Below are 24766 nucleotides of genomic sequence, written 5' to 3' on the forward strand. Positions count from 1 at the left end.
TACCTTTGACCATGATACTGAAAAAATGGTTCAACTGGGAAAATCACCTGAGAAGGCAAAATCACCTGGGAACTTGCTAGTAATGCAGAATCTCAGCTCCCCTCCCTACCAGTTCTATTGAATCAGAATATGTACTTTACAAAGATTTTCAGGTGATTCTTAATGACATTACAGTTTGAGAAACACTGTCCTTGAAGTATTCTTGAAAAAAGAGTTTAGGCTGGGCGCAGTGGCTCACACCTATAATCCCAGCACTTTGGGAGGCCGAGGAGGGCGGATAACCTGAGGTCGGGAGTTTGTGACCAGCCCAGCCAACATGGTAAAACTGTCTCTACTAAAATTATCAAAAATTAGCCAGGTGTGGTGGCAGGCGTCTGTAATCCCAGCTACTCTGGAAGCTGAGGCAGGAGAATCACTTGAGCCCAGGAGGCAGAGATTGCAATGAGCTGAGATAGTGCTACTGCCCTCCAGCCTGGGTGACTGAGCAAGACTCTGTCTCAAAAAGAAAAAAAAGTTTAACCAGGACCTACTAGATGCACTTTCAGTTTGTGGGAAGTGCAGAAGGAAATGTAACAAATTAGATAATACAATAAGGAAAGGCTCAGTTCCACAACGTGAACATTCTACAAGGCAACTGTCTTTGACTCAGGTAAGTCAATGTCATGGGGGGAAAACGTGAAAGAACTCTTCTAGATTAAAAAATACTGAAGACAAAATGTTCAGCATATACTACGTTTAAAAAATACTGTAGACAAAAGGCTGGCGTGGTGGCTCATGCCTGCAATCCCAGTACTTTGGGAGGCTGAGGCAGGTGGATCACCTGAGGTCAGGAGTTCGAGACCAGCCTTGCCAACATGGTGAAACCTCATATCTACTAAAAATGCAAAAAATTAGCCAGTCATGGTGGCATCCCAGCTACTCGGGAGGCTGAGGCAGAAGAATCGCTTGAATCCAGGAGGCAGAGGTTGCAAGGAGCCAAGATCGCGCCACTGGACTCCAGCCTGGGTAACAGAGCAAGACTCTATCTCAAAAAATAATAAAATAAATAAATAGGCCAGGTGCGGTTACTCACGCCTGTAATCCCAACAATTTGGGAGGCTGAGGCGGGCAGATCTTGAGGTCAGGAAATCAAGACCATCCTGGCCGACATGGTGAAACTGTCTCTGCTAAAAATACAAAAATGAGCTGGGCGTGATGGCGCGTGCCTGTAGTCCCAGCTACTAGGGAGGCTGAAGCAGGAGAATCGCTTGAACCTGGGCAGCAGAGGTTGTAGTTAACCGATATTGCACCACTGCACTCCAGCCTGGCGACAGAGTGAGACTCCGTCTCAATAAATAAGTAAATAAATAAAATTTTAAAAAATAAAAATACTGTAGACAAAAGAAAAACATTGAAGAGATATAACAATAAAAGGAAATGCATGGGCTGGGTGCAGTGGCTCACACCTGTAATCCCAGCACTTTGGGAGGCCAAGGTGGACGGATCACTTGAGGTGAGGAGTTCTAGACCAGCCTGGCCAACATGATGAAACCCTGTCTCTACTGAAAATACAAAAACTAGCTGGGCATGGTGGTGCATGCCTGTAATTTCAGCTATTGTGGAGGCTGAGGCACGAAAATCACTTGAACCCGGGAGGCGAAGGCTGCAGTGAGCCGAGATCACTCCACTGCACTCCAGCCTGTGAGATATAGTCTTAATAAATAAATAAATAAAATACGATAAATGTTAATGTTTGAGTCCATGTACTATTATTTTCACTTTTCTATATGTTTGACATTTATCATAACAAAGACATTGGAAACAATTTTTAAGAACATGTTCACCAAACGATTCTCCCGGCTAAATTAAAAGGCAAACAAGAAACTAGAGACAAGTATCACATAAATGGTAGGCAAATTACCAGTCTTAAGACATTAACTCTATAAACAATACCAACAAATTAATTAAAAACTAACGAGGGGAGATATAGCTAATAAATATATTTTAAAATGGTCTCTCTCACTGGTAATCAAAAAAACATAAATCAACACAATGACTGTTTTCTTTTTTGTCAATCAAACTGATAGAGAGCTTCGTCGATACTGTACCAGAGCACTGGGGAGAGATGGAGACTCAGCCACTTATGTATTGCAGGTGGGACTATCCATTCATGCAGCTTTTCTGGAAGGCAGTTTTCCTATTCACGTCTTTGACTCAACAATCTCACTTTTTTTTTTTTTTGAGTAAGAGTCTTGCTCTGTTGCCCAGACTGGAGTGCAGTGGCGTGATCTCGGCTCACTGCAACCTCCGCCCACTGGGTTCATGCTATTCTCCTGCCTCAGCCTCCTGAGTAGCAGGAATTACAGGCACCCGCCACCACACCCGACTACTTTTTTTTTTTTTTTGTATTTTTAGTAGAGACGGGGTTTCACATGTTAGCCAAGATGGTCTCGATCTCCTGACCTCATGATCTGCCGGCCTCGGCCTCCCAAAGTGCTGGGATTACAGGCATGAGCCACCGTACCCGGCCTCACTTTTTAAAATCTATCCCAAAGCGATAGTGGATGTAATCTAATGGCAAATATTTGGAAATGGGAATATTTACCACAGCATTCTTTGAGTATCAAATAATTAGATATAATTTGGAAGTCCAACAATGAGGTATTGGTTACATAAACTGTGCTGTCTAATGAATTACTATAAAACAACTGAAAAGGAAGTTGCTGGGTGCGGTGGCTTACACCTGTAATTCCAGCACTTTGGGAGGCCAACGCAGGTGGATTGCTTGGGCCCAGGAGTTTGAGAGCAGCCTGGGCAACATGGTGGAAACTCCATCTCTACCAAACAACAACAAAAATTAGCCAGATGTGGTGATGTGTGCCTGTGGTCCCAGCTACTTCTGAGGTGGGAGGATCACTGAGTCCAGGGAGGTCGAAGCTGCAGTGAGCCATAATCACACCAGTGCATTCCAGGCTGGGCACCACAGCAAGACTGTGTCTCCAAAAAAAAAAAAAAAGAAAGAAATTGCAAAATAAGATATATCATATGACAGTTAAAAATATATGCTCACAGGCCAGGCATGGTAGCTCACACTTATAATCCCAGCACTTTGGGAGGCTGAGGTTAGGGGTTCAAGATCAGCCTGGCCAACATGGCGAAACCCCATCTCTATTAAAAATGCAAAAATTAGCTGGGCATCATGGCGGGTACCTGTAATCCCAGCTACTTGGGAGGCTGAGGCAGGATAATCACTTGAACTCAGGAGGCGGAGGTTGCAGTGAGCCAAGGTCATGCCACTGCACTCCAGCCTGGGTAACAGAGAGAGACTCTGTCTCAGAAAAAATGAAAAAAGGGCCGGGCGTGGTGGCTCATGCCTGTAATCCCAGCACATTGGGAGGCCAAGACGGGCAGATCACTTGAGATCAGGAGTTAGAGACCAGTCTGGCTAACATAGTGAAACCCTGTCTCTACTAAAAATACAAAAATTAGCTGGTATGGTGTGGACACCTGTAATCCCAGATACTTGGGCAGGATAATCACTTGAACCCGGGAGGCAGAGGTTGCGGTGAGCCGCGATTGCGCCACTGCACTCCAGCCTGGGTGACAGGGTGCGACTCCATCTCAATAAATAAATAAATACACACATGCAGACAGGTAGATACCTGTGCTGGACAATGACTTGAAAGAAATATCCCAGAACAATTCAGTGACAGTGATTTATCTGGAGAATATCTCTGTAATGAAAATATAGGTGAGTTTTTACCTTCCTTTTTCTTGTCCTTGTAATCGAGTGTATCTCTCTCTCTCTATATATATATATATAATACACACACACACACACACATATATATACTCCTTTTTATTCACAAGAAAGTGTTATTTTTTCTTTTTCATAATCTGTGACATAGAAGGCAGGATTATATATTTTTATATTTATATTTATGTATGTATATATTTTTTGAGACAGCCTCACTTCGTCACCCAGGCTGGAGGGCAGTGGCACAATCTCAGTTCACTGCAACCTCTGCCTCCCGGGTTCAAGCGATTATTGTGCTTCAGCCTCCCTAGTAGCGGGGATTACAGGTGTGCACCACCACACCCAGCAATATTTTTTTTTTAAAAAAAGAAACAAAATAGCACCTCTAGTGTTTACTCCTCTTTCCAGACAACTCATGAGCGTGTGCACACACATATACTACACACATGCCCCACCTGTGTACAAACACAGCACTCTCCCTTTATCCACCAATTCAGGTACCTCATAGTCAACCATGGTCTGAAAATACTACACGGAAAATTCCAGAAATAAACCATTCGTAAGTTTTAAATTGCACAGTATTCTCAGTACATGATGGGATCTCCCACCGCCCCACTCCATCCCACCCGAAACGTGAGTCTTCCCTTTGTCCAGTACCTCCACACGCTACACGCTCCCTGACGGGCATTTAGCAGCCGTCTCGGCTATCAGATCCACTGTCATGGCATTGCAGGGCTTGCGTTCAAAGTAACCTTTATTGGTCTGGGCACAATGGCTCACACCTGTACTCCTAGCACTTTGGGAGGCCTAGGCGGGCGGATCACTTGAAGTTAGGAGTTTGAGACCAGCCTGGCCAACATGGTGAGACCTTGTCTCTGATAAAAATACAGGAAAAATTAGCTGGGTGTGGTGGTACGCACCTGTAGTCCAGCTACTCGGGAAGCTGAGATGGGAGAATTGCTTGAACCCAGGAGGCAGAGGTTGCAGTGAGCCAAGACCGTGCCATTGAACTTCAGCCTGGGTGAGACAGCGAGACTTCATCTCCAAAAAACAAAAATAAAAACAACCCTCTGCCCGAAGTAACCCTTATTTTACTAAATAATGCAAGAGGAGCGATGCTAGCAATTTGGGTGTGCCAAAAAGAAGCCATAAAATGTTTCCTTTAAATGAAAAGGTAATCGTTCTCAATAAGGAAAGAAAAAAAATCATCATATGCTGAGGTTGCTAAGATCTATGATAAGAATGCATCTTCTGTTCATGAAATTGTGAAGAAGGAAACAGAAATTTGTGTTAATTTTGCTGTTGTACCTCAAACTGCAAAAGTGTGGCCACAGTGCAGGATAAGCGCTTAGTGAAAATGGAAAAGGCTTCAGTTTGTGGGTGGAAGACACGAACAGAAACATGCTCCAGCTGATGGCAGCCGGGTTCAGTACAATCTGAGATTTTAAGGCATCCACTGTGGGTCCCGGAATGTATCCCCCGTTGGATAAGGGGGGACTACTGTACATTTGGTCTCCAGAACTCTTGGGAGGCTGTGATCAGAAGGAGGGACTCACCCAGCCAACTTCATGTCACCCTCCTAAATACCAGACTTCACAGGTGATAGAATTTCTGAAGTTTGGGAGGCAGCTGCCCAAGGTGCTAAGTTTGTGTGTGAAGCTGGTTTCTCAGCGAGACCCACGCCAGAGATGGCTGCACTCCTTTCCTGCCTGAGTGAGATGGATCCCCTAGGGTCAGGGATCAGACATGGAAACCTTGGCTTCTGGGAGAGGGTAGCAGAACAGAGTTCAAAGGCACTGTTTTATGGCATCTCATAAAAACTCTAGGTGGGCAGGGTGCGGTGGCTCACGCCTGTAACCCCAGCACTTTGGGAGGCCAAGGTGGGCGGATCACGAGGTCAGGAGTTCAAGACCAGCCTGGCCAACATGGTGAAACCGCGTCTCTACTAAAAATACAAAAATTAGCCAGGTGTGGTGGTGGGTGGCTGTAATCCCAGCTACTCGGGAGGCTGAGGCAGGAGAATCGCTTGAACCCGGGAGGCAGAGGATGCAGTAAGACGAGATCATGCCACTGCACTCCAGCCTGGGTGACAGAGAGAGACTCCATCTCAGAAACAAAAACAAAAACAAAAAAACAAAACAAAACAAAAAAAACACTCCAGGTGGAGCCAGTGCCTCTGGCGGTGGAGAGGAAGAGCAGTTGTGCTGACGGGGGCACTTGCTAAGTGAGGATCATGCTGAGAAGAGACCTCTAAGAGACCTCCCATCTGTTCTGGAGGGGCCCTGAGTATGAGCCCCTGCATCCCTGGGTTTGGGGCTTCTGGAACCCCAGGGTCCTGCCTCTCCTTCCCTGTGAACCATTCACCCCAGGGAAGGTGGGAGGACAGCTGAGCCTCCTTCTCTTGGTTGGTAGGGGGAAAGTTCAGGCGCCGCTGACCTTGCCTGGACAGTGCTGTCTGCCTGTGGTGAGGTCCTGGGCTTTGGGCAGAAAAGCACCCCATCTCTTGCTCACTCAGAAGCCAAGGGAGGGGCTGGGCGCAGTGGCTCACACCTGTAATCCCAGTACTTTGGGAGGTCTAGGCGGCTGGATCATTTGAGGTCAGGAGTTCAAGACCAGCCTGGCCAACATGGTGAATCCCTACCTGCTAAATATACAAAAATTAACCAGGCATGGTGGCACATGTCTGTAGTCCCAGTTTCTTGGGAAGCTGAGGCAGGAGAATCACCTGGACTTGGGAGGCAGAGGTTGCAGTGAGTCGAGTTGGCACCACTGCACTCCAGCCTGATGACAGAGTGAGGCTTAAAAAAAAAAAAAGCCAAGGGTGGGGCACATCAGCTCTCGTTGTCAGGCTGTCAAGGGCTCTGGGCTCCAGGGACCTGGCAGCACCTGCCTCCCCACCCCCTCACCTCTCTGGGGCCCTATCTTCCCTTATATGGTGAAGGCAGTTCCTAGGGGGTGGGGGTGGGGACAAAGGTCGCTCTTCTGCAGCCAGCTTGCCACAATTCCCTGAGATCTCCCAGGTGGCAGCTGCCTCCCCAAGACAGGTAAGGCAACCTGGTGGGAACACATGGAGACCTTAGATGGTGTGAGGGGATGGGGTCCTCTGCTTTTCTCAGGCAACTTGGGGCCTCCTGGAGCACCTTGGTATGGGCTCGAGAGGGAGGCTTGGCACTCTGGATAGTGTGAGAAGTGCTGGGAGCCCCGCGTGTCTGTCCTGCGTGTCTGTCCTGGGCCTCCAGGGAGAGACTTTTGCTGGCCCTGCCCCAGGCAATGGCTCTCTCAGTCTCCTATCTGTGGCTAGCCCCATCCCACTTTGGGTGTCACCATCCCAATTGCCCTGGAACTTCTAGAGTTAAAACCAGGACAGTCCTGGGCAGACCGGGACTAGTTAGTCTCCCTGACCTCACTCCCTGAGCCCCCTCCCCACCAGCTCATCTCTTTGCCCATTTCTTCTTCATCTGGAGTGTTTTATCCTTTGTGTCACCATTCCTCTGACACTCCTGGGACCTCAGGGCCCTGCCTCCTCACTTGTAGCATATGAGCAACAGCCACAAGAAATTGAATGGGCAAAGACAGAGGCAAAGGCAGAGGCAAGGGGCTAGAGGTGGCAGGGCCTTAGGTCCTGGGCCATGCCGGGACACCTGAGCATGCACCTCTGCCCTATCTTCCCTCTACCTGGAGCTGCCCCATCAGCCTCCCCAGCCACTGTGGGCCCATTTAGCAGAACTAGGGATGGGGGCCAGGTGCAGACCAGGCTCTGAGGACACACTGGCTACTGTCTTCTTGGGACATCATCTGCTGGGGCCTCCTGCAGGCCACTGAGGGGCAGAGCCTTTGGGCTGGAGGGTTTGGGTGGGTGTCTATTCCCTCTGCTATCACAAGCCTGGGAAGCAGGAGGATGTCTTTTGTCTGAGGGGTGGGATTTTACCTTCACTGCCCCACCACATTCCTGTCTAGCTCAGAGCTGCACCACTGGGAACTAGGGGCCATGGCAGCACCCCACATACAACAGAGCCACACCTCGAGTACAACAGGGCTCAGATAAGAAAGTCAAGGTGGGCTGGGCGCAGCGGCTCATGCCTGGAATCCCAGCACTTTGGGAGGCTGAGGTGGGTGGCTCACTTGAGGTCAGGAGTTTAAGACCAGCCTGACCAACATAGCGAAACCCAGTTTCTACTAAAAATACATAATTAGCCGGGTGTGGTGGCGCACACCTATTGTCCCAGCTACCCAGGAGGCTGAGGCACGAAAATCGCTTGAACCCAGAGGCAGAGATAACAGTGAGCCAGGATCGCACCATTGCACTCCAGCCTGGGCAACAGAGTGAGACTCTGTCTCAAAAAAAAAAAAAAAAAAAAAAAGAAAGAAACACAAGATGGCCTGGATGGCCTGCAGACAGTAGGAGCCCAAACCCCTCCAACGCCCTGGGAGGGTCCTCCTTCCATCCCACAGTTCAGCCTTTCAGCATCATGAGTATTTGTTGAGCACCTACTATGTGCTAGGAGCTGGGGGCTACAAAGACAAACATATCTAGGTCTTGGAGCTCAGGGACCTCAAACTTACAAACAGGTTATTTCATCACCATGTGGTCAGGAGGTCAAGAGAGGGGACAGTCCAGGATGCCGAGGGGCTCCTTGTCCAGCCTGAGGATTCTGGGAAGGTCTCCTGGAAGAAATGAGATCTAACTTGAGTCTAGAAGAGCATGTTAGTATGGGAAAGGTGGGGAGAACGTTCCATGTGGGAGCAGTGTGAGCAGGCATGGGGTGAGAGGCAGCATGGGGGTGGGGCCTGCTGGCAGCATGGCATTTCTAGAGGGCAGAGTGCCAGCAGAGAGGGGCCAGGGGGCTGTGTGTAGTGGGGAGACTCAAGGGAGTTTGGTGGACAGAAGGGCAGAAGCGAAAGGAGTCCAGGATGCTGCACAGATGGCTGGTGTTGGGGTCTTGGGGTGACGGTGCCCTTCCCTGGTCTGGGGACACAGAAGGGAAAGTACCAGGAGTTGAGGAAGCCAGTGAATTCAGGCTGAAGAAGGAGACAACTCAAATCCAAACAAGGCCCATGGTGGCAGGGTTGGGGGAAGTGAGAGGCCCTGGTCTTCCTGGCAGTTCAGGGAAGACAGGAGAAGTGAGGAGGAGGCCCTACCAAGGGGTGGAGGAGAAGCATCTGTTCTGACCAACCATGGGTACAGGGCAGGAGCAGCTGGAAGGTATACACCAGGTAGGGGGGCCACGTCTCAGAGCTGCCACTCCTGAGTCCCCTTGCCCACCTTTGGCCTGTGGGGGCTGGCCAATCCTGATTTCTCTCTGGGGAGGGGGAGCACTGGTTTTTTCAAGTCCCTGCTGCCCTGAATCCCCCCTCTGATGAGCAAGAAGTGCCTCCTTATGTCCACCCTCTATTTCTTTTGCTGCCAGTTACCCCTGGAATCAGCATGTCCCTGGGTGAGACTTTAGAGATCATCAATTTAGTTGACCCCCTAAGTTGACTCCCTCAGCTCATAGATGAAGAAGGGAAGTCCACGTTCATACAGCTAGTGAGTGTCAAAGAAAAAGGGGGACGGGGCCGGGCAAGGTGGCTCATGCGTGTAATCCCAGCACTTTATGAGGCTGAGGTGGGTGGATCACCTGAGGTCAGGAGTTCAAGACCAGCCTGGCCAACATGGTGAAACCCTGTCTCTACTAAAAATACAAAAATTAGCTGGGCTTGGTGGCTTGCGCCTGTAATCCCAGCTACTCGGGAGGCTGAGGCAGGAGAATCACTTGAACCCGGAAGGCGGAGGTTGCAGTGAGCCGAGATAGCGCCCCTGCACTCCAGCCTGGGCAACAAGAGTGAAACTCCTTCTCAAAAAGATAGATAGATAGATAGATAGATAGATAGATAGATAGATAGATAGATAGATAGATAGATAGATAGATGGATGAAAGGAGGGGACAGAGACAAAGGTGATGATAGAAATGAAACAGAAAATGGTCTCCTCCTTTATACCCAGCTTGGTTCTGCTGGACCAGGAATCCTGGGAGCCCTGGGGACTTGGTGGGTTGAAAAATACCTGATGGAGGATATCATGGTTGCCTGAGGGAGAAGGCCATAGCCAACAGGCCATCAGATGGGACCCAAGCCCAAGGGGCTCCTACAGATACACAGCAAGCTGCTTATGATCAGCCAGAGGAGGCACTGATCAAGAGATTGGGCAGGGCCTTACCTCAAACTCTAGAATGCCAGGGAAGCAGCAGCCACTCCTCAGGGCTCAGAAAAGGGAGTTTCTAAGTACTAAAAGGCCAAGTCACTAAGAGGTGACTCAAAGTCAAGGCGCAAGGAGAGATTAGATACTGAGATTTCAGGCTGTCAGCGAGTGGAGGCCTGACCTGTTGGCCACATGCCCTTTCATTCATTAATCAGTTCAAGGAGCATTCATGGAGGGCAGCTCCCTGCCAGGCTGGGTGATAGGCTCCATGGAGATCGGGGTGGCCTCTGGCCTGGTGAGGAGGAGCCTTAAAACTAGGGAGGAGAATAACTGGGCACAAGTGGCTGTCTGCCCTGGCTCATATCAGAATCACTGGAGAGTTTTAAAAGCACCCATGCTCCACCTCCCAAAAGGCAGAAAACAAAGCACCCATGCCCAGCCCCACCCTGACCTAATTAAATCAGAATCCCCAGGGATGCCGCCAGAGCCTGGAGCATCAGCACGTTTAGAAGCTCCCCAGGTGAGGCTCATGAGCAGCTGGAGTGAACACAGCTACAGGTCCAAGCAGAAAGGGCTGGTTGGGCACGGTGGCTCACGCCTGTAATCCCAGCACTTTGGGAGGCTGTGGCAGGTGGATCACCTGAGGTCAGGAATTTGAGACCAGCCTGGCCGACATGGGGAAACCCCGCCTCTATTAAAAATACAAAATTATCTAGGCATGGTGGCTCATGCCTGTAATCCCAGCTATGCGGGGGGCTGAGGCAGGAGAATCACTTGAACCTGGGAGGCAGAGATTGCAGTGAGCTGAGATCACGATACTGCACTCTAGCCTGTGTGACAGAGCGGGACTCCATCTCAAAAAGAAAAGGAAAAAAAAAAAAAAAATGGAGAAAGGGCTGACGTGAGGAGAAAAGCTTGGGGAGGGGCGTTCCTTCCAGTTTAGCGGGCAGAGAGTGGTTCACAGTGGGAGGGTTCACTCTGTTCATCCATTCATTCATTCATTCATCCATCCCTCACTCCTTCCCTCCACATCTCTTCCTTTATCGAGCAAAGTCACTGTGCTAGACACTGCGGATTCGGTACTAAACAAGCAGAAATGGTCACTGAGTGAGGAGTAACCCTCTATGCTCCCCCAGGCCCCTGAGCCTGCGACCTCCTGGCACTGTTGGGAGTTCTCTAGGGGCAGACTGGAAGGGCAGCATCTGAACTCAGGGTGCCCCTGCTCCCAATGCCTTCTCCCCCAGGCTCACTCACCATGACCAAGCTGAGCGCCCAAGTCAAAGGCTCCCTCAACATCACCACCCCGGGGCTGCAGATATGGAGGATCGAGGTGAGGCCCTGTCTGGGCATGGGGGCCTCGCAGGCCTGGGGTGGAGGGAGGCAAGGCAGAGGCCTGGGATTTCTCTTAGTTTCCTCTGCTCCTGCCCTGCAGCCCCTGAGAGCTCAGCCCCTCACCTCCCGCATCATCCACACCCCGGATGGTCTCCCTTTCCCTTTCTCCATTTCTTCTCCCTCTGTCTCTCAACCTTCCTCTCCACTTCTTCTTCCTCACTCGTCCCTTCCTTTCCCACCATTGATTTTCCTTCTCCCGCCCCTCACACAGTTTCCCTCTCTCTTCCTTTTCTCTCCTTTCATTCCTGGGCCCGGCTCTTTTTTTCCGATGCCTCCTACCCTGGGCCCTCCTCCCAGGCCTAGGGGTCCTGGTGGTCCAGGGAAGCCCCTCTGACCCCTTTTCTCTCCTTAGGCCATGCAGATGGTGCCTGTTCCTTCCAGCACCTTTGGGAGCTTCTTCGATGGTGACTGCTACATCATCCTGGCTGTGAGTCAGGGGCAGAGGAGGAGGCTGAGCAGACAGCAAAACCCACTGTGGTGTCAGGGAGGAAACAGGCTGGGGACCATGGGGAGAGCTGGCCTGGCTTCACCCCAAGACAGAATTTACTGGGTATGCCCAAGTGCCCAACCTTGTGGTGGCTTTACAGAGGTCAGAGGCTCTTGCTGCCCTTGATCCACTGGGCTTCCAGCTAAGGCCAATTTCCGTGGATTCACATTCTTGGGGAAACTTCTGCATTGTTGCCATATCACCCTAACTTGAGTCCACATTTCCAAAATCCATAGTCATCTTCTTTCTTTAAAATTTTTTTCAGAAGGAGTCTCGCTCTGTTGCCCAGGTTGGAGTGCAGTGGTGCGACCTTGCCTCACTGCAACCTCCACTTCCCACGTTCAAGTGATTCTCCTGCCTTAGCCTTGAGAGTAGCTTGAACTACAGGCACGTGCCACCACAATCAGCTAATTTTTTTGTATTTTTTAGTAGAGACAGGGTTTCACCATGTTGGTTAGGCTGGTCTTGAACTCCTGACCTCAGGTGATCCACCTGCCTCTGCCTCCCCAAATGCTAGGATTACAGGCATGAGCCACCATGCCCAGCCTCGTAGTCATCTTCATATCACCTTGATTTTCACCACACCCTGGTACCACCTGTACTATTAAGACATTTGTATTTTTTTCTTTATATTGACTCATTTTAAATTTTTATTTTATGTATTTATTATTATTATTTTTTAGATAGTCTCGCTCTGTCGCCCAGGCTGGAGTGCAGTGGCACGATCTTGGCTCACTGCAACCTCTGCCTCCCGGGTTCAAGTGATTCTCGTGTCTCAGCCTCCCGAGTGGCTGGGATTATAGGCACCCGCCACCCCACCTGGCTAATTTTTATATTTTTATTAAAGACAGAGTTTTGCCATGTTGACCAGGCTGGTCTTGAACTCCTGGTGATTCGCCCGCCTTGACCTCCCAAAGTGCTGGGATTACAGGCGTGAGCCACTGTGCCTGGCATAAGCAAGTTGTTTCTGAGGTGAGGCAAGTGAGGCCTGGAGAGGAGAAGCCATGTCTCGGAGAGTCAGTGGTAGAGCTGGGCCATGACTCAGGGCCCCTAACCACTAGCCTAGTGCACTTGCCCTGTGCCACGCTCCCCCATGGTCCTGGACGGCACCTGTGTGGGAGGTCACACAGAGTGGGAGGGGCTGTGGGAGCCCAGGGTCTCGGGTACACTGGACACCTTTTCCCTAGATCCACAAGACAGCCAGCAACCTGTCCTATGACATCCACTACTGGATTGGCCAGGACTCATCCCTGGATGAGCAGGGGGCAGCTGCCATCTACACCACACAAATGGATGACTTCCTGAAGGGCCGGGCTGTGCAGCACCGCGAGGTCCAGGGCAACGAGAGCGAGGCCTTCCGAGGCTACTTCAAGCAAGGCCTTGTGTAGGGAGGGCGGGCTGCAGGCTGAGGGAATGAGGATGAGTGGTAGGGATGGAGAGGTTGGGGCTGAAGAGGCAGGGACACCCAGACCTGTTCGGGTCTGGGAAGAACACTTGGAGCAGGGGGAGGTGACCTAGGACGGGGAAGGGACCCTGGAACTGTGGGGGGAGGCACGAGGGGGACCCTCATGAGTTTTTGGTGATTGTCCTTCACTTTTCCACTCCCCAACTCTTATTTCTGCCACTGCTCTGCCCTTGGTCTGGAGGCTGTTCTGAAATTCTGTAACTCTTGTGAATCTCTGTAAATCAGCTCCTACTTGAATGTCCTGGAGAGCTCAGTGCCTAATCGCCCAACTCTGGCCAATAGACAAATGGCTGCTCCCCCATCTCTAATGCAGGCCTACCACACTAAAAACCAAGACTGCCAGCTTTTCTTTTTCTTCCTTTTTTTTTCCAGATGGAGTCTTGCTTTATTGCCCAGGCTGGAGTACAGTGGCACAGTGGCAAAGTCTTGGCTCACTGCAACCTCCGCCTCCTGGGCTCAAGCAATTCTCGTGCCTCAGCCTCCCCAGTAGCTGGGATTACAGGTGCACACCACCAGGTCTGGCTAATTTTCGTATTTTTAGTAGAGACAGGGTTTCACCATAGGCAGGCTGATCTCGAACTCCTGACCTCAAGTGATCCATCCGCCTCGGCCTCCCAGAGTGCTGGGATTATAGGTGTGAGCCACCACGCCCGGCCCCACCTTAGCCTCTTGAGTAACTGGGATCACAGGCCTGAGCCACCAAGCCCAGCTAATTTTTTTATATATATATTTTGTAGAGATGAAGGTCTTGCTCTGTTGCCCAGGCTGGTCTCAAACTCCTGGGCTCAAGTGATTCTCCTACCTCAGCCTCCTAAAGTCCTGGGATTACAGGCATGAGCTACCACTCCCAGACCAGACTGCTGGCTTTTCTGTACAAGTTGAAGTTCTAGCTTAGCTTTCCCCAGGAAAACACACACTCTGGAGCTGAGTTGTTACTGACCTGTAGGACAAGCCGGGGGCTCTCTAATTAGCCACAGTTCCCATTCTTCTTTTTTGTCTTGCTCTTCTCTTCCCACACTACAGCAGTAGTCCATTCCTGTGGGCACTGGAGTGGCACCTCTCCCTTCTTGTTTTTTCTTCCACTTTGATCCCCTGTCCTCAGGATTCTGTCCCTATTTATTAATACATTTCCTTTTTTTTTTTTTTTTTTTGAGATGGAGTCTCACTCTTGTCGCCCAGGCTGGAGTGCAGTGGCGTGATCTCGGCTCACTGCAAACCTCCGCCCCCGGGGTTCAAACGATTCTTCTGTCTCAGCCTCCTGAGTAGTTGTGATTACAGGCACCCACCACCATGCCCAGCTAACTTGTATTTTTAGTAGAGACAGGGTTTCACCATGTTGGCCAGGCTGGTCTGGAACTCCTGACCTCAAATGATCTGCCCACCTTGGCTTCCCAAAGTGCTGGGATTATAGGCAGGAGTCACCGCACCTGGCCTATTAACACATTTCCTACTCTTCATATATCATGACCCTTCTTTGCAGGCCTCTCCACAGGGCAGGGACAATGGCGAGATGAGTGAAGATCTAGGGTGCAGAGTTTAAGGTTGCTTTGACTGTCAGGGTGGTTCAAGGGCATGCCACAGGCCAACCTTGCACTTTCAGGACCTGACAGTGAGTGACTCCCTAAAGTTTGCATCCTCAGCACCTCATTCACCTCGCCTACTCCCAGCCTGGCCCTCAGGTGACCTCAGTGTGGCAGCCAGGACCTGGGAGAACAGGGGCCAGGCACACCTCCCAGCCCACTCCCCTGGGTCTGCTCACCTCTTCTCAGGATCCGGAAAGGAGGCGTGGCTTCTGGCATGAATCACGTGGAGACCAACTCCTATGATGTCCAGAGGCTGCTGCATGTCAAGGGCAAGAGGAACGTGGTAGCTGGAGAGGTAGGCAGGCCCCACTGGAGCATCGGCCAGGGCTGTGAGGCCCAGGGCGGAGGGCAGGGGCTGAGGAGGGGTGAGGGGCAAGGAGGGGTGGCCAAGATGATGGATGATAGGCGAGCTCTGAGTGGGGTCTGCACTTCCCCCGTGGCTCCCTAGGTAGAGATGTCCTGGAAGAGTTTCAACCGAGGGGATGTTTTCCTCCTGGACCTCGGGAAGCTTATCATCCAGTGGAATGGACCTGAAAGTAACCGCATGGAGAGACTCAGGGTAAACCTTCCCATGCACCACACCTCCCTCTCAAATCCTCGACTGCCCCCACCTGCTCCTTTCCCCAGGCCTCTCCCCACTGACTATTGGGGACAGTGTGTTTGAAGGTGGATCACTCTCCATGTGTTTGGGGCAGGTGTGCATGTTGGAGTTTGTGTGTGAGAGCTTGTGGTCAATCCACTCAGAATGAGTCTCTACAGTGTGGCAGAGCCTGTGCTAAGCCTTGGTGATCCAGTGGTGAATGAAATGGGCATGGGCGTATGTGTGTTTATACTCACAGCACATTGGCGCTGTGTGTGCACTGTGAGGCTGCAAGCATGTTTGGGGGCAAAGAGATTTTTTTTTTTTTTTTTTTGAGATGCAGTTTTGCTCTTTTTGCCCTGGCTGGAGTGCAATGGCATGATCTCAGCTCACTGAAACCTCCACCTTCTGGGTTCAAGTGATTCTCCTGCCTCAGCCTCCTGAGTAGCTGGGATTATAGGCGTGCACTACCATGCCCAGCTAATTTTTTGTGTGTTTTTAGTAGAGACAGGGTTTCACCATGGCCAGGCTGGTCTTGAACTCCTGACCTCAGGTGATCCATCCGCCTCGGCCTCCCAGAGTGTTGGGATTATAGGTGTGAGCCACCGCACCCGGCGGAAGAGATTGAGTACTGTGATCCTTGGGGCTCAGCTGTTGTCTGGAACTGTGAAGTCTAAGCATACATTTCCCACACTGTCAGAACAGAAAGCCCAGCAAGCCTGCTTGAGCACCTTCCTGATGGTGGGGAAACCTGCTTTCCCAGCTGCCTTCTCCCTGGTTTCCTTACATGCCTTAAAAGCTTGACCCCTCCAACAGGGAAAAGCAGGGCAGGGGTCTCAACCCCTGTGGCTGCTGCTGTAGGTGGTCTGGGCTTGCCTGGCAGGGTGTGGGGTGGCAGACACTGCCTTGTTCCCCTACTACTCCCGATGGGTCACCAGGGGCGTTCCTGCAGGGCATGACTCTGGCCAAAGAGATCCGAGACCAGGAGCGGGGAGGGCGCACCTATGTAGGCGTGGTGGACGGAGAGAATGAATCGGCATCCCCGAAGCTGATGGAGGTGATGAACCATGTGCTGGGCAAGCGCGGGGAGCTGAAGGCAGCTGTGCCCGACACAGTGGTGGAGCCGGCACTCAAGGCTGCACTCAAACTGTACCAGTAAGTGCCCAGTGGGGTCTTCCTGGGTGCTGGGGACTCCCTGGGAGCAGGTGCCCTGGCTGAGGGGCTTGGGGCCCCTCTCCATCTATGCCTTGCTTCTGTCCTGCAGTGTGTCTGACGCTGAGGGGAATCTGGTGGTGAGGGAAGTCGCCACACGGCCGCTGACGCAGGACCTGCTCAGTCACGAGGTGAGAGGGTCTGGAGACCCCCCAGCCCACTGCAGCCTGGCCCCCTCTCCCTCAAGCCAGAAAAATTCCAGAGGGCTTGGGGTGGGCATGGGAGGGAGAGACTCTTTTTGTGTGTGAGGCTGTCCCAGTCCAGCACTTCCAGCTCCATCAGACTCTTACCTCTCCCAACTCTAGGACTGTTACATCCTGGACCAGGGGGGCCTGAAGATCTACGTATGGAAGGGGAAGAAAGCCAATGAGCAAGAGAAGAAGGGAGCCATGAGCCATGCGCTGGTAGGGGTGGGGATCCAGGAGGAGGGCAGAGTGATGGGAGGGAGAGAGCAGATAGCTGCATGGGGTGGGCAGGCAGGCTCAGACCAGGGCATAGCGCCAAGGCAGAGGCAGGGAAGGCTGGGAGCAGCAGGATGAGGGCTGGGCACGGTCCAATGGGAGGGGCCTGAGGGGCCATTCTATAGTCATCTTGGGGGTTCTCTGCACACCAGGGAGTCAACCACCAGACAACCCTGGGGCCACCTCAGGATATGGGCTCTCAACTCCCTGCACCTGAGCTGAGTTTAGAGAAGGGAAGGAGAAATGGAAGGAGGCTGGCTTCCTACAGAAGGGGATTGGGTCAGCTCAGACCAGGACCAAGTCAGAGTTTGGGGTCATTGCTGGGGCTGGAGCCATAACCCTAACTGGCTTGGGGCCAGTGCCAGTGTTGGATTGGGGACTGGGCATTAGGATTAGCATTGAGGTAGGGTCACCTTAGGAGTTAGATTTGGCTTTGGGATTGGGGTCAGAGTTGTGTTTGGGTATTAGATTTGAGGTTGACGTCAGAGTGAGTCTTGAGGCCAGTATTAGGTTTCAGGCGGTATCAGATTTGACCTTGATGCTGGGGGTCAGAGTAGGGTTAGGTTGGGGATTAGCATTGGGATTGGGTTTGGGTTCAGTTTTGGTGCCAGGGGTAGATCTGATGGTGGATCTGGTTAGGTTAGAGCCAGGTTTTGGCTTGCACTGGGAGTGGGGACTAGGGGAGGGGCATAGCTTCCAGCCCTTTCTCTTTCCAGAACTTCATCAAAGCCAAGCAGTACCCACCAAGCACACAGGTGGAGGTGCAGAATGATGGGGCTGAGTCGGCCGTCTTTCAGCAGCTATTCCAGAAGTGGACAGCATCCAACCGGACTTCAGGCCTGGGCAAAACCCACACTATGGGCTCCGTGGGTGAGGGCCAGTCATGGGGCAGTGAGGGAGCCAGGATCCAGGAGCTGGGCCAGGAGAGCCACTTGGTCCACCACCCACCCTCCTTCCCTGACATGCATCTTCCACGAAGACTTTTACATCGGCTCTGGGCTTATCCTAGCGGGTGGAGACATGGACAAACTCTAGTTGTCACAAAAAGGGAGCCGAGAGGGCTGGTCGTGGTGGCACATGCCTGTATTCCCAGCACTTTGGGTGGCTGAGGCGGGTGGATCACCTGAGGTCAGGAGTTCGAGACTAGCCTAACATGGTGAAACCCGGTCTGTACTGAAAAAAAAAAAAAAATTAGCCAAGCATGGTGGTGCATGCCTGTAACCCCAGCTGCTCAAGAGGCTGCGGCAGGAGAATCGCTTGAATTTGGGAGGTGGATGTTGCAGTGAACCAAGATCGTGCCATTGCACTCCAGCCTAGGCAACAAGAGTGAAACTCTGTCTCAAAAAAAAAAAAAAAAAGGGAGCTGAGAGTGATGTGATGTTTCATTTGGGAAGGGGTTGGGCCTCCCTGGAAACCAAACAGCTCAGTCTCTTACCCGCCAGTATTTGCTGAGGGCAAGCTCGGTGCCCGGCACCTAGGAGAGGAGAAATAATAGTGTACAGCCTCCATCATTGCAGAGCTCCCTATTGAGCTGGGAGACGAGGTCAAGGCTTGAAGTCTGAATGCTGCAGGGGTCAGGATGTAGATCAACAAAGCTAAAGCCTTGCTCTTATGCCTCTCTTGGCTCCCTGGGAGGCACTGGTGAAGCAGGAGTTTTAGAGGGAGGGAGATATGGTTCTCTACTGTAGCTCTGCCACATTCTGTGCAACCAGGTAAGCTACTGAATCTCTCTTGCTTCGGTTTCCTCATCTGAAAATGGGTCTAAGAATTGTAGCCACCATTCAGGGCTGTTGTGAGGACCTGGGGGGCCTCAGCTGGTGACAATTGGTGTCATGATTTCCCCTACTCTAGCCAAAGTGGAACAGGTGAAGTTTGATGCCACATCCATGCATGTCAAGCCTCAGGTGGCTGCCCAGCAGAAGATGGTAGATGATGGGAGTGGGGAAGTGCAGGTATGTGAGGGCAGAGAGGCCCGTGCTGGGTGGAGCAGGGATGGTGGAACCTGTTCCTGGACCTCACCCTGGCCTGATACTGGCCCTAGGTGTGGCGCATTGAGAACCTAGAGCTGGTACCTGTGGATTCCAAGTGGCTAGGCCACTTCTATGGGGGTGACTGCTACCTGCTGCTCTACACCTACCTCATCGGAAACAAGCAGCACTACCTGCTCTACATCTGGCAGGTCAGGTCCCGCCACGTCCCACCCAGAGCATAGCTGGCTTAGCTCCACCTTGTACATACTCCTGCTAAGTGGCCATCACCCTTGGGTTGAATACCTCTGGGGATGGGGATCTCACCGCTTCAAGAAGGACTGCTTTGGCTATGAGGTCCAGCTAGTACCCCCATTCACAGTGCTTTTCCATTTGGTTCTCTGAGTCTCCCTTCCAATTTTCATTGCCTTCTGCACATTCTTATCACTTGCTCTGCCCGTGGGATTCTGTGTCTAGATGTGATGGAGCAGGGAGTGGGTCTAGGAGTGAGTGGTGTGGTGCCTGTGATGCTTCCCTGAAGAAGGAGCAGTAAGGAAAGGAGGAGGTTTGGGGTTAAAGCTGGGGTTGCAGGTAGGTCAGGGCTGGGCTGGGTCTGCGAAAGAATTAGGTTTGAGGTTGAGATCAGAACTGAGGTCTGGGTCAGATTGGGGTTTTGGCTGTTTCACAGTGGAGTTTGGTGGGGAAGAAAATTGGGTTTAGGACCAGGTCAGACTTGGGAATGGAGTTGTTGCTGAGGCTGAGGATGGGGTCAGAATTGGGGGCTGACCCTATCCCATTCACTCCCTCCTGCTCATCCCCAGGGCAGCCAGGCCAGCCAAGATGAAATTACAGCATCAGCTTATCAAGCCGTCATCCTGGACCAGAAGTACAATGGTGAACCAGTCCAGATCCGGGTCCCAATGGGCAAGGAGCCGCCTCATCTTATGTCCATCTTCAAGGGACGCATGGTGGTATACCAGGTGTGGCTGCTGAACTGAGGTGCCTGGCAGTACCCATTGTGGCAAGACAGGCATCCAGGAGATGGGGAAGTGGATGGGTGGTGGGAGCAGGACTTAGGGTGAAGCCCATTCTTCATAGGAGACTACCCTGGAGGTTCTATCACCTATGTGGAACTGGTAATAGAAATAACCCATTTGGTTACTTTAGAAATACATGTAATTGGGCCGGGCATAGTGGCTCATGCCTGTAATCCCAGCACTTTGGAGTCTGAGGTGGGTAGATCACCTGAGGTCAGGAGTTCAAGACCAGCCTGGCCAACATGGTGAAACCCGTCTCTACAAAAATACAAAACATTAGCCAGGCATGATGGTGGGTGCCTGTAATCTCAGCTACTCAGGAGGCTGAGGCAGAAGAATCTCTTGAACCTGGGAGGCGGAGGTTGCAGTGAGCTGAGATCGTGCCATTGCATTCCAGCCTGGGCAACAGAGCGAGACTCCGTCTTTTAAAAAAAAAAAAAAAAAGGCCGGGTGTGGTGGCTCACACCTGTAATCCCAGTACTTTGGGAGGCTGAAGTGGGTGGATCACCTGAGGTCAGTAGTTCAAGACCAGCCCAACCAACATGGCGAAACCCCATCTCTACTAAATACAAAAAGTAGCTGGGCATGGTGGTACATGCCTGTAATCCCAGCCACTTGGGAGGCTGAGGCAGGAGAGTTGCTTGAAACCAGGAGGCAGATGTTGCAGTGAGCTGAGACTGTGCCACTGTACTCCAGCCTGGGCAACAAGAATGAAATTCCATCTCAAGAAAACAAAACAAAACAAAAACATGTAATGCACATTCACCATATGTAAGTACTGCCTGCCCTCTACACCCCAACTCCTTGAATCCTTTACATAAAAAAGGAAGATATTTTGGCTAGATTTGCTTAAATGATGCACCTGTGAAAACTGCATTGGTGCCTTCCAACATAATGAAACAGACATCTCATGCAATCATTTAAGCAATAATCTGCCTATTGAGTGCCTTAAACACACAGTCCTTTGCAATTCCCCAAGCAAGGAGAAGAATGGCATGCTAATACAGTTCGCCATCTTGTTGGGAGAGGACAGACATATTAGCAGTGAACCAACAGTCTAAGGAACCATGTGGTTAAATGCAAGAAGTAGGCCAGGCACAGTGGTTCACGCCTGTAATCCCAACACTTTGGGAGGCCGAGGCGGGCGGATCACGAGGTCAGGAGTTTGAGACCAGCTTGACCAATAGGGCAAAACCCTGTCTCTACTAAAAATACAAAAATTAGCTGGGCGTGGTGGTGTGCACCTGTAGTCCCAGCTACTCGGGAGGCTGAGGCAGAAGAATCACTTGAACCTGGGAGGCGGAGGTTGCAGTGAGCCGAGACTGTGCCACTGCACTCCAGCCTGGGCAACAGAGAGAGACTCTGTCTCAAAAAAAAAAAAAAAAAAAAAAAAAAAGAAATGCCAGAAGTAAAAGTTGAGTCAAAAGAGGAGCCGGAGTATAATAATCTGGGAATGTCATAGAGTTTATGGGCAGGAGGGGATTTAGAGGAGACATTTGTCTTGACATTTGGGTCAGAGTTGAAGAGTTTAGCAGAGGTAAAATGAGGGCACACAATGCAGGGGGCACAGCAAGGACAAAGGCCCGGGGGAGAGGCTCTGTAGGGAACATCAGAAGCCTGGTGGAACTGGCCAGGTGTGGTGGTTCACGCCTGTAATCCCGCACTTTGGGAGGTGGAGGCAGGTGGATCACCTGAGGTCAGGAGTTCAAGACCAGCCTGGCCAACGTGGTGAAACCCTGTCTCTACTAAAAGTACAAAAATTAGCTGAATGTGGTGGTGCGTGCCTATAATCCCAGCTACTGGGGAGGCTGGGGCAGGAGAATCGCTTGAACCTGGGAGGCAGTGAGTCAGGATCACACCATTGCACTCCAGCCTGGGCAACAGAGCAAAACTCAGTCTCAAGGAAAAAAAAAATAAATAAAAGGCTAGGCGCTGTGGCTCACGTCTGTAATCCCAGCACTTTGGGAGGCCGAGGTGGGCGGATCACCTGAAGTCGTGAGTTCCAGACCAGCCTGACCAACATGGAGAAACCCTGTCTCTACTAAAAATACAAAAATTAGCCAGGCATGGTGGTGGGTGCCTATAATCCCAGCGACCCAGGAGGCTGAGGCAGAATTGCTTGAACCCGGGAGGCGAAGGGTGCAGTGAGCTGAGATAGTGCCATTGCACTCCAGCCTGGGCAACAAAAGCAAAACTCCATCTCAAAAAAAAAAAAAAAAAAAAAAGCCTGGCAGAGCTAAGCTGGAGGGTTTGATGGCAGCAGTGTCTGCAAAGGCAGTTTGCATCTTCGTCACGTGCGGCCTTCAAAGGCAAAGTTGAGGAGCTGGGTTTTAGGCCATAAGCAACGGGGAGTCACTGAACGTTTTTCAGCAGAGAAGCGCCATGATGCAAACAATGTTTTAGAAAGACCTGGTGACAGAGCATCAGAGGAGCTGCAGGGGCAAGCCGCCCTGCCCTACCCTGTCCCTCTCTGATTCTCTTTGTGCCCCTCTGTTCCTTCATCATCTTCTTTACTATGTGACTCCTGACTCTCTCTCCCTGCCTTCTCCCCTCACCTGCAGGGAGGCACCTCCCGAGCTAACAACTTGGAGCCTGGGCCCTCCACACGACTGTTCCAGGTCCAGGGAACGGGCGCCAACAACACAAAGGCCTTTGAGGTCCCAGCGCGGGCCAATTTCCTCAATTCCAATGATGTCTTTGTCCTCAAGACCCAGTCCTGCTGCTACCTATGGTGTGGGAAGGTGTGTTCAGGGCCTAGAGGTCTCCCCATCCCCAAGTGGGTCCTGGCAGTCCCCCAGTTTCACAGCAGCCCCTAGGTGAGGGCAGGAACCCCTGGCCAACTAAGTTGCGCCTGCTCGGTTCTCAGCCACCTCTGGAGCCCAGTCTCTCCCTCCTCAGTAGCTCTGGGTCTATCTTTCTGCCTCGTCAATGACCATCCTCAGATTCTCTGCCTCTCTGAGTCAGTCTCTCTTGTTCTGTTTCTCTGGCCACCTCCATCTGTCCCTGTGTTGGTCTGTCTTTATGTCTTGGGCTCTCTCTCACTATCCTGAGCCTGTCACTGCCTCTCCTTTGATCTCTGTAAGAAGAATGCATAGCCTCTTGGAGTCCCTCTTGACCCTTCAAAATACTCTCTAGTTTCTTCTATTCTTTGGAGTGTCAAGGACAGAGGAGAGCATGTAATTGTCCCCGTGTGGCCTGTATACACAGAGTCCTGACCCAGGAGAGCCCTCTTAGACCCTGGAACTCTGGGTAGTGAATGTGGTAGGAGGGTGGGGGTAGGGGTGGCACTAGAAATTGGCCAACCCTTTTTTTTCCTAGGGCTGTAGCGGAGACGAGCGGGAGATGGCCAAGATGGTTGCTGACACCATCTCCCGGACGGAGAAGCAAGTGGTGGTGGAAGGGCAGGAGCCAGCCAACTTCTGGATGGCCCTGGGCGGGAAGGCCCCCTATGCCAACACCAAGAGGTAACTCTCAGGTCCCTCTGCCTCCAGGTTACCAAGGTGGGGGAGCCTCCCACCATCTCCATCCCCACACTCAGAACCTACAGCAGGCATGGACTAAGGACACTGTGTGTCAGGCCCTGTGCCAGGCCCCCAGGGATACAAGATGAATCAAGGGCAGTCCATGCCCTTGGAGCCTCTTGGTCAGGGGCTGTGTCTGTGCTGCTCACTTCAGTATGCCTGGGACCTGGTGGGGTATTTCCTTGGCAAAGGGAATTCCTGGCCATAGGAGGCAGTTCAAAGCGAGGGGCAGTGCTAGAGGTTTGCCTTTCAGTAAGAAGATGCCAGAGGCCAGCCTGCCTTTAGGTCCTGATACAGGCCTGGGATGCTGAGGGGCACCAGCTACAAGCCCTCTTTCAAATGGTTTTGTTTTTGTGACAGAGTCTCGTTCTGTCACCCAGGCTGGAATGCAGTGGTGCAATCTCGGCTCACTGCAGCCTCTGCCTCCGCCTCCCAGGTTCCAGCAATTCTCATGCTGCAGCCTCCTGGGTAGCTGGGATTACAGGCACCTGCCAACATGCCTGGTCAATTTTTGTATTTTAGTAGAGGCGGGGTTTCACCATGTTGGCCAGGCTGGTCTCGAACTCCTGACCTCAGGTGATCCACCTGCCTCAGCCTCCCAAAGTGCTAGGATGACAGGCATGGGACACTGTGCCTGGCTCAAATGGTTTTTCTAGAGAATATCCATGATCCACTGGTCCCTAGTTCAAAAGCAAAAGGGCATGTACTGTAGTAGCAGCAGGAGGGATGGAGGGAAGATATCAGGAAGAACTTCCTAACAAGGCTCTGCAAAAGCCACTGGAATGCATGTCCAGAAAGCAGTGACAATTTCTCCCTCAGAGCACTCCTGGAATTAGAGGGGACCCTTTTATCAATCAGAAGACAGAGCATTTTGCTGGAAATGACCTTTCCATGCCAGAGTCCCTTCCTCAGAGTTCTGTCCTCAATCTCCTTTTGCCATACCTTCCTTCTGCCAGTACAATCTTCTCTCCATCCTGCAGACTACAGGAAGAAAACCTGGTCATCACCCCCCGGCTCTTTGAATGTTCCAACCAGACTGGGCGCTTCCTGGCCACAGAGATCCCTGACTTCAATCAGGATGACTTGGAAGAGGATGACGTGTTCCTACTAGATGTCTGGGACCAGGTAGGACCAAGGGCCTGGGGAC

At 51.6% G+C, this 24766-nt stretch overlaps 1 protein-coding gene across 1 annotated transcript in view; it reads left to right on the plus strand.

Annotated features, from left to right (window-relative positions):
• Positions 1–6723: 6723 nt before the first annotated feature.
• LOC105481216 (villin 1) overlaps positions 6724–24766 on the plus strand; it is a 31925-nt gene continuing 13882 nt past the window's right edge. Inside the window, exons 1-16 of the mRNA XM_011740617.3 lie at positions 6724–6780; positions 11159–11244; positions 11659–11733; positions 12981–13177; positions 15028–15136; positions 15290–15400; positions 16374–16576; positions 16686–16764; positions 16939–17037; positions 17811–17964; positions 18946–19046; positions 19136–19273; positions 19883–20041; positions 22660–22839; positions 23417–23562; positions 24600–24744. Coding sequence (XP_011738919.2) covers positions 11170–11244; positions 11659–11733; positions 12981–13177; positions 15028–15136; positions 15290–15400; positions 16374–16576; positions 16686–16764; positions 16939–17037; positions 17811–17964; positions 18946–19046; positions 19136–19273; positions 19883–20041; positions 22660–22839; positions 23417–23562; positions 24600–24744 — 1971 coding nt within the window. The 5' untranslated portion in view covers positions 6724–6780; positions 11159–11169. The remainder of the gene's footprint in view (positions 6781–11158; positions 11245–11658; positions 11734–12980; positions 13178–15027; positions 15137–15289; positions 15401–16373; positions 16577–16685; positions 16765–16938; positions 17038–17810; positions 17965–18945; positions 19047–19135; positions 19274–19882; positions 20042–22659; positions 22840–23416; positions 23563–24599; positions 24745–24766) is intronic.

Source organism: Macaca nemestrina, chromosome 11, assembly GCF_043159975.1.
Source record: "Macaca nemestrina isolate mMacNem1 chromosome 11, mMacNem.hap1, whole genome shotgun sequence".
NCBI classification, from domain to species: Eukaryota; Metazoa; Chordata; class Mammalia; order Primates; family Cercopithecidae; genus Macaca; species Macaca nemestrina.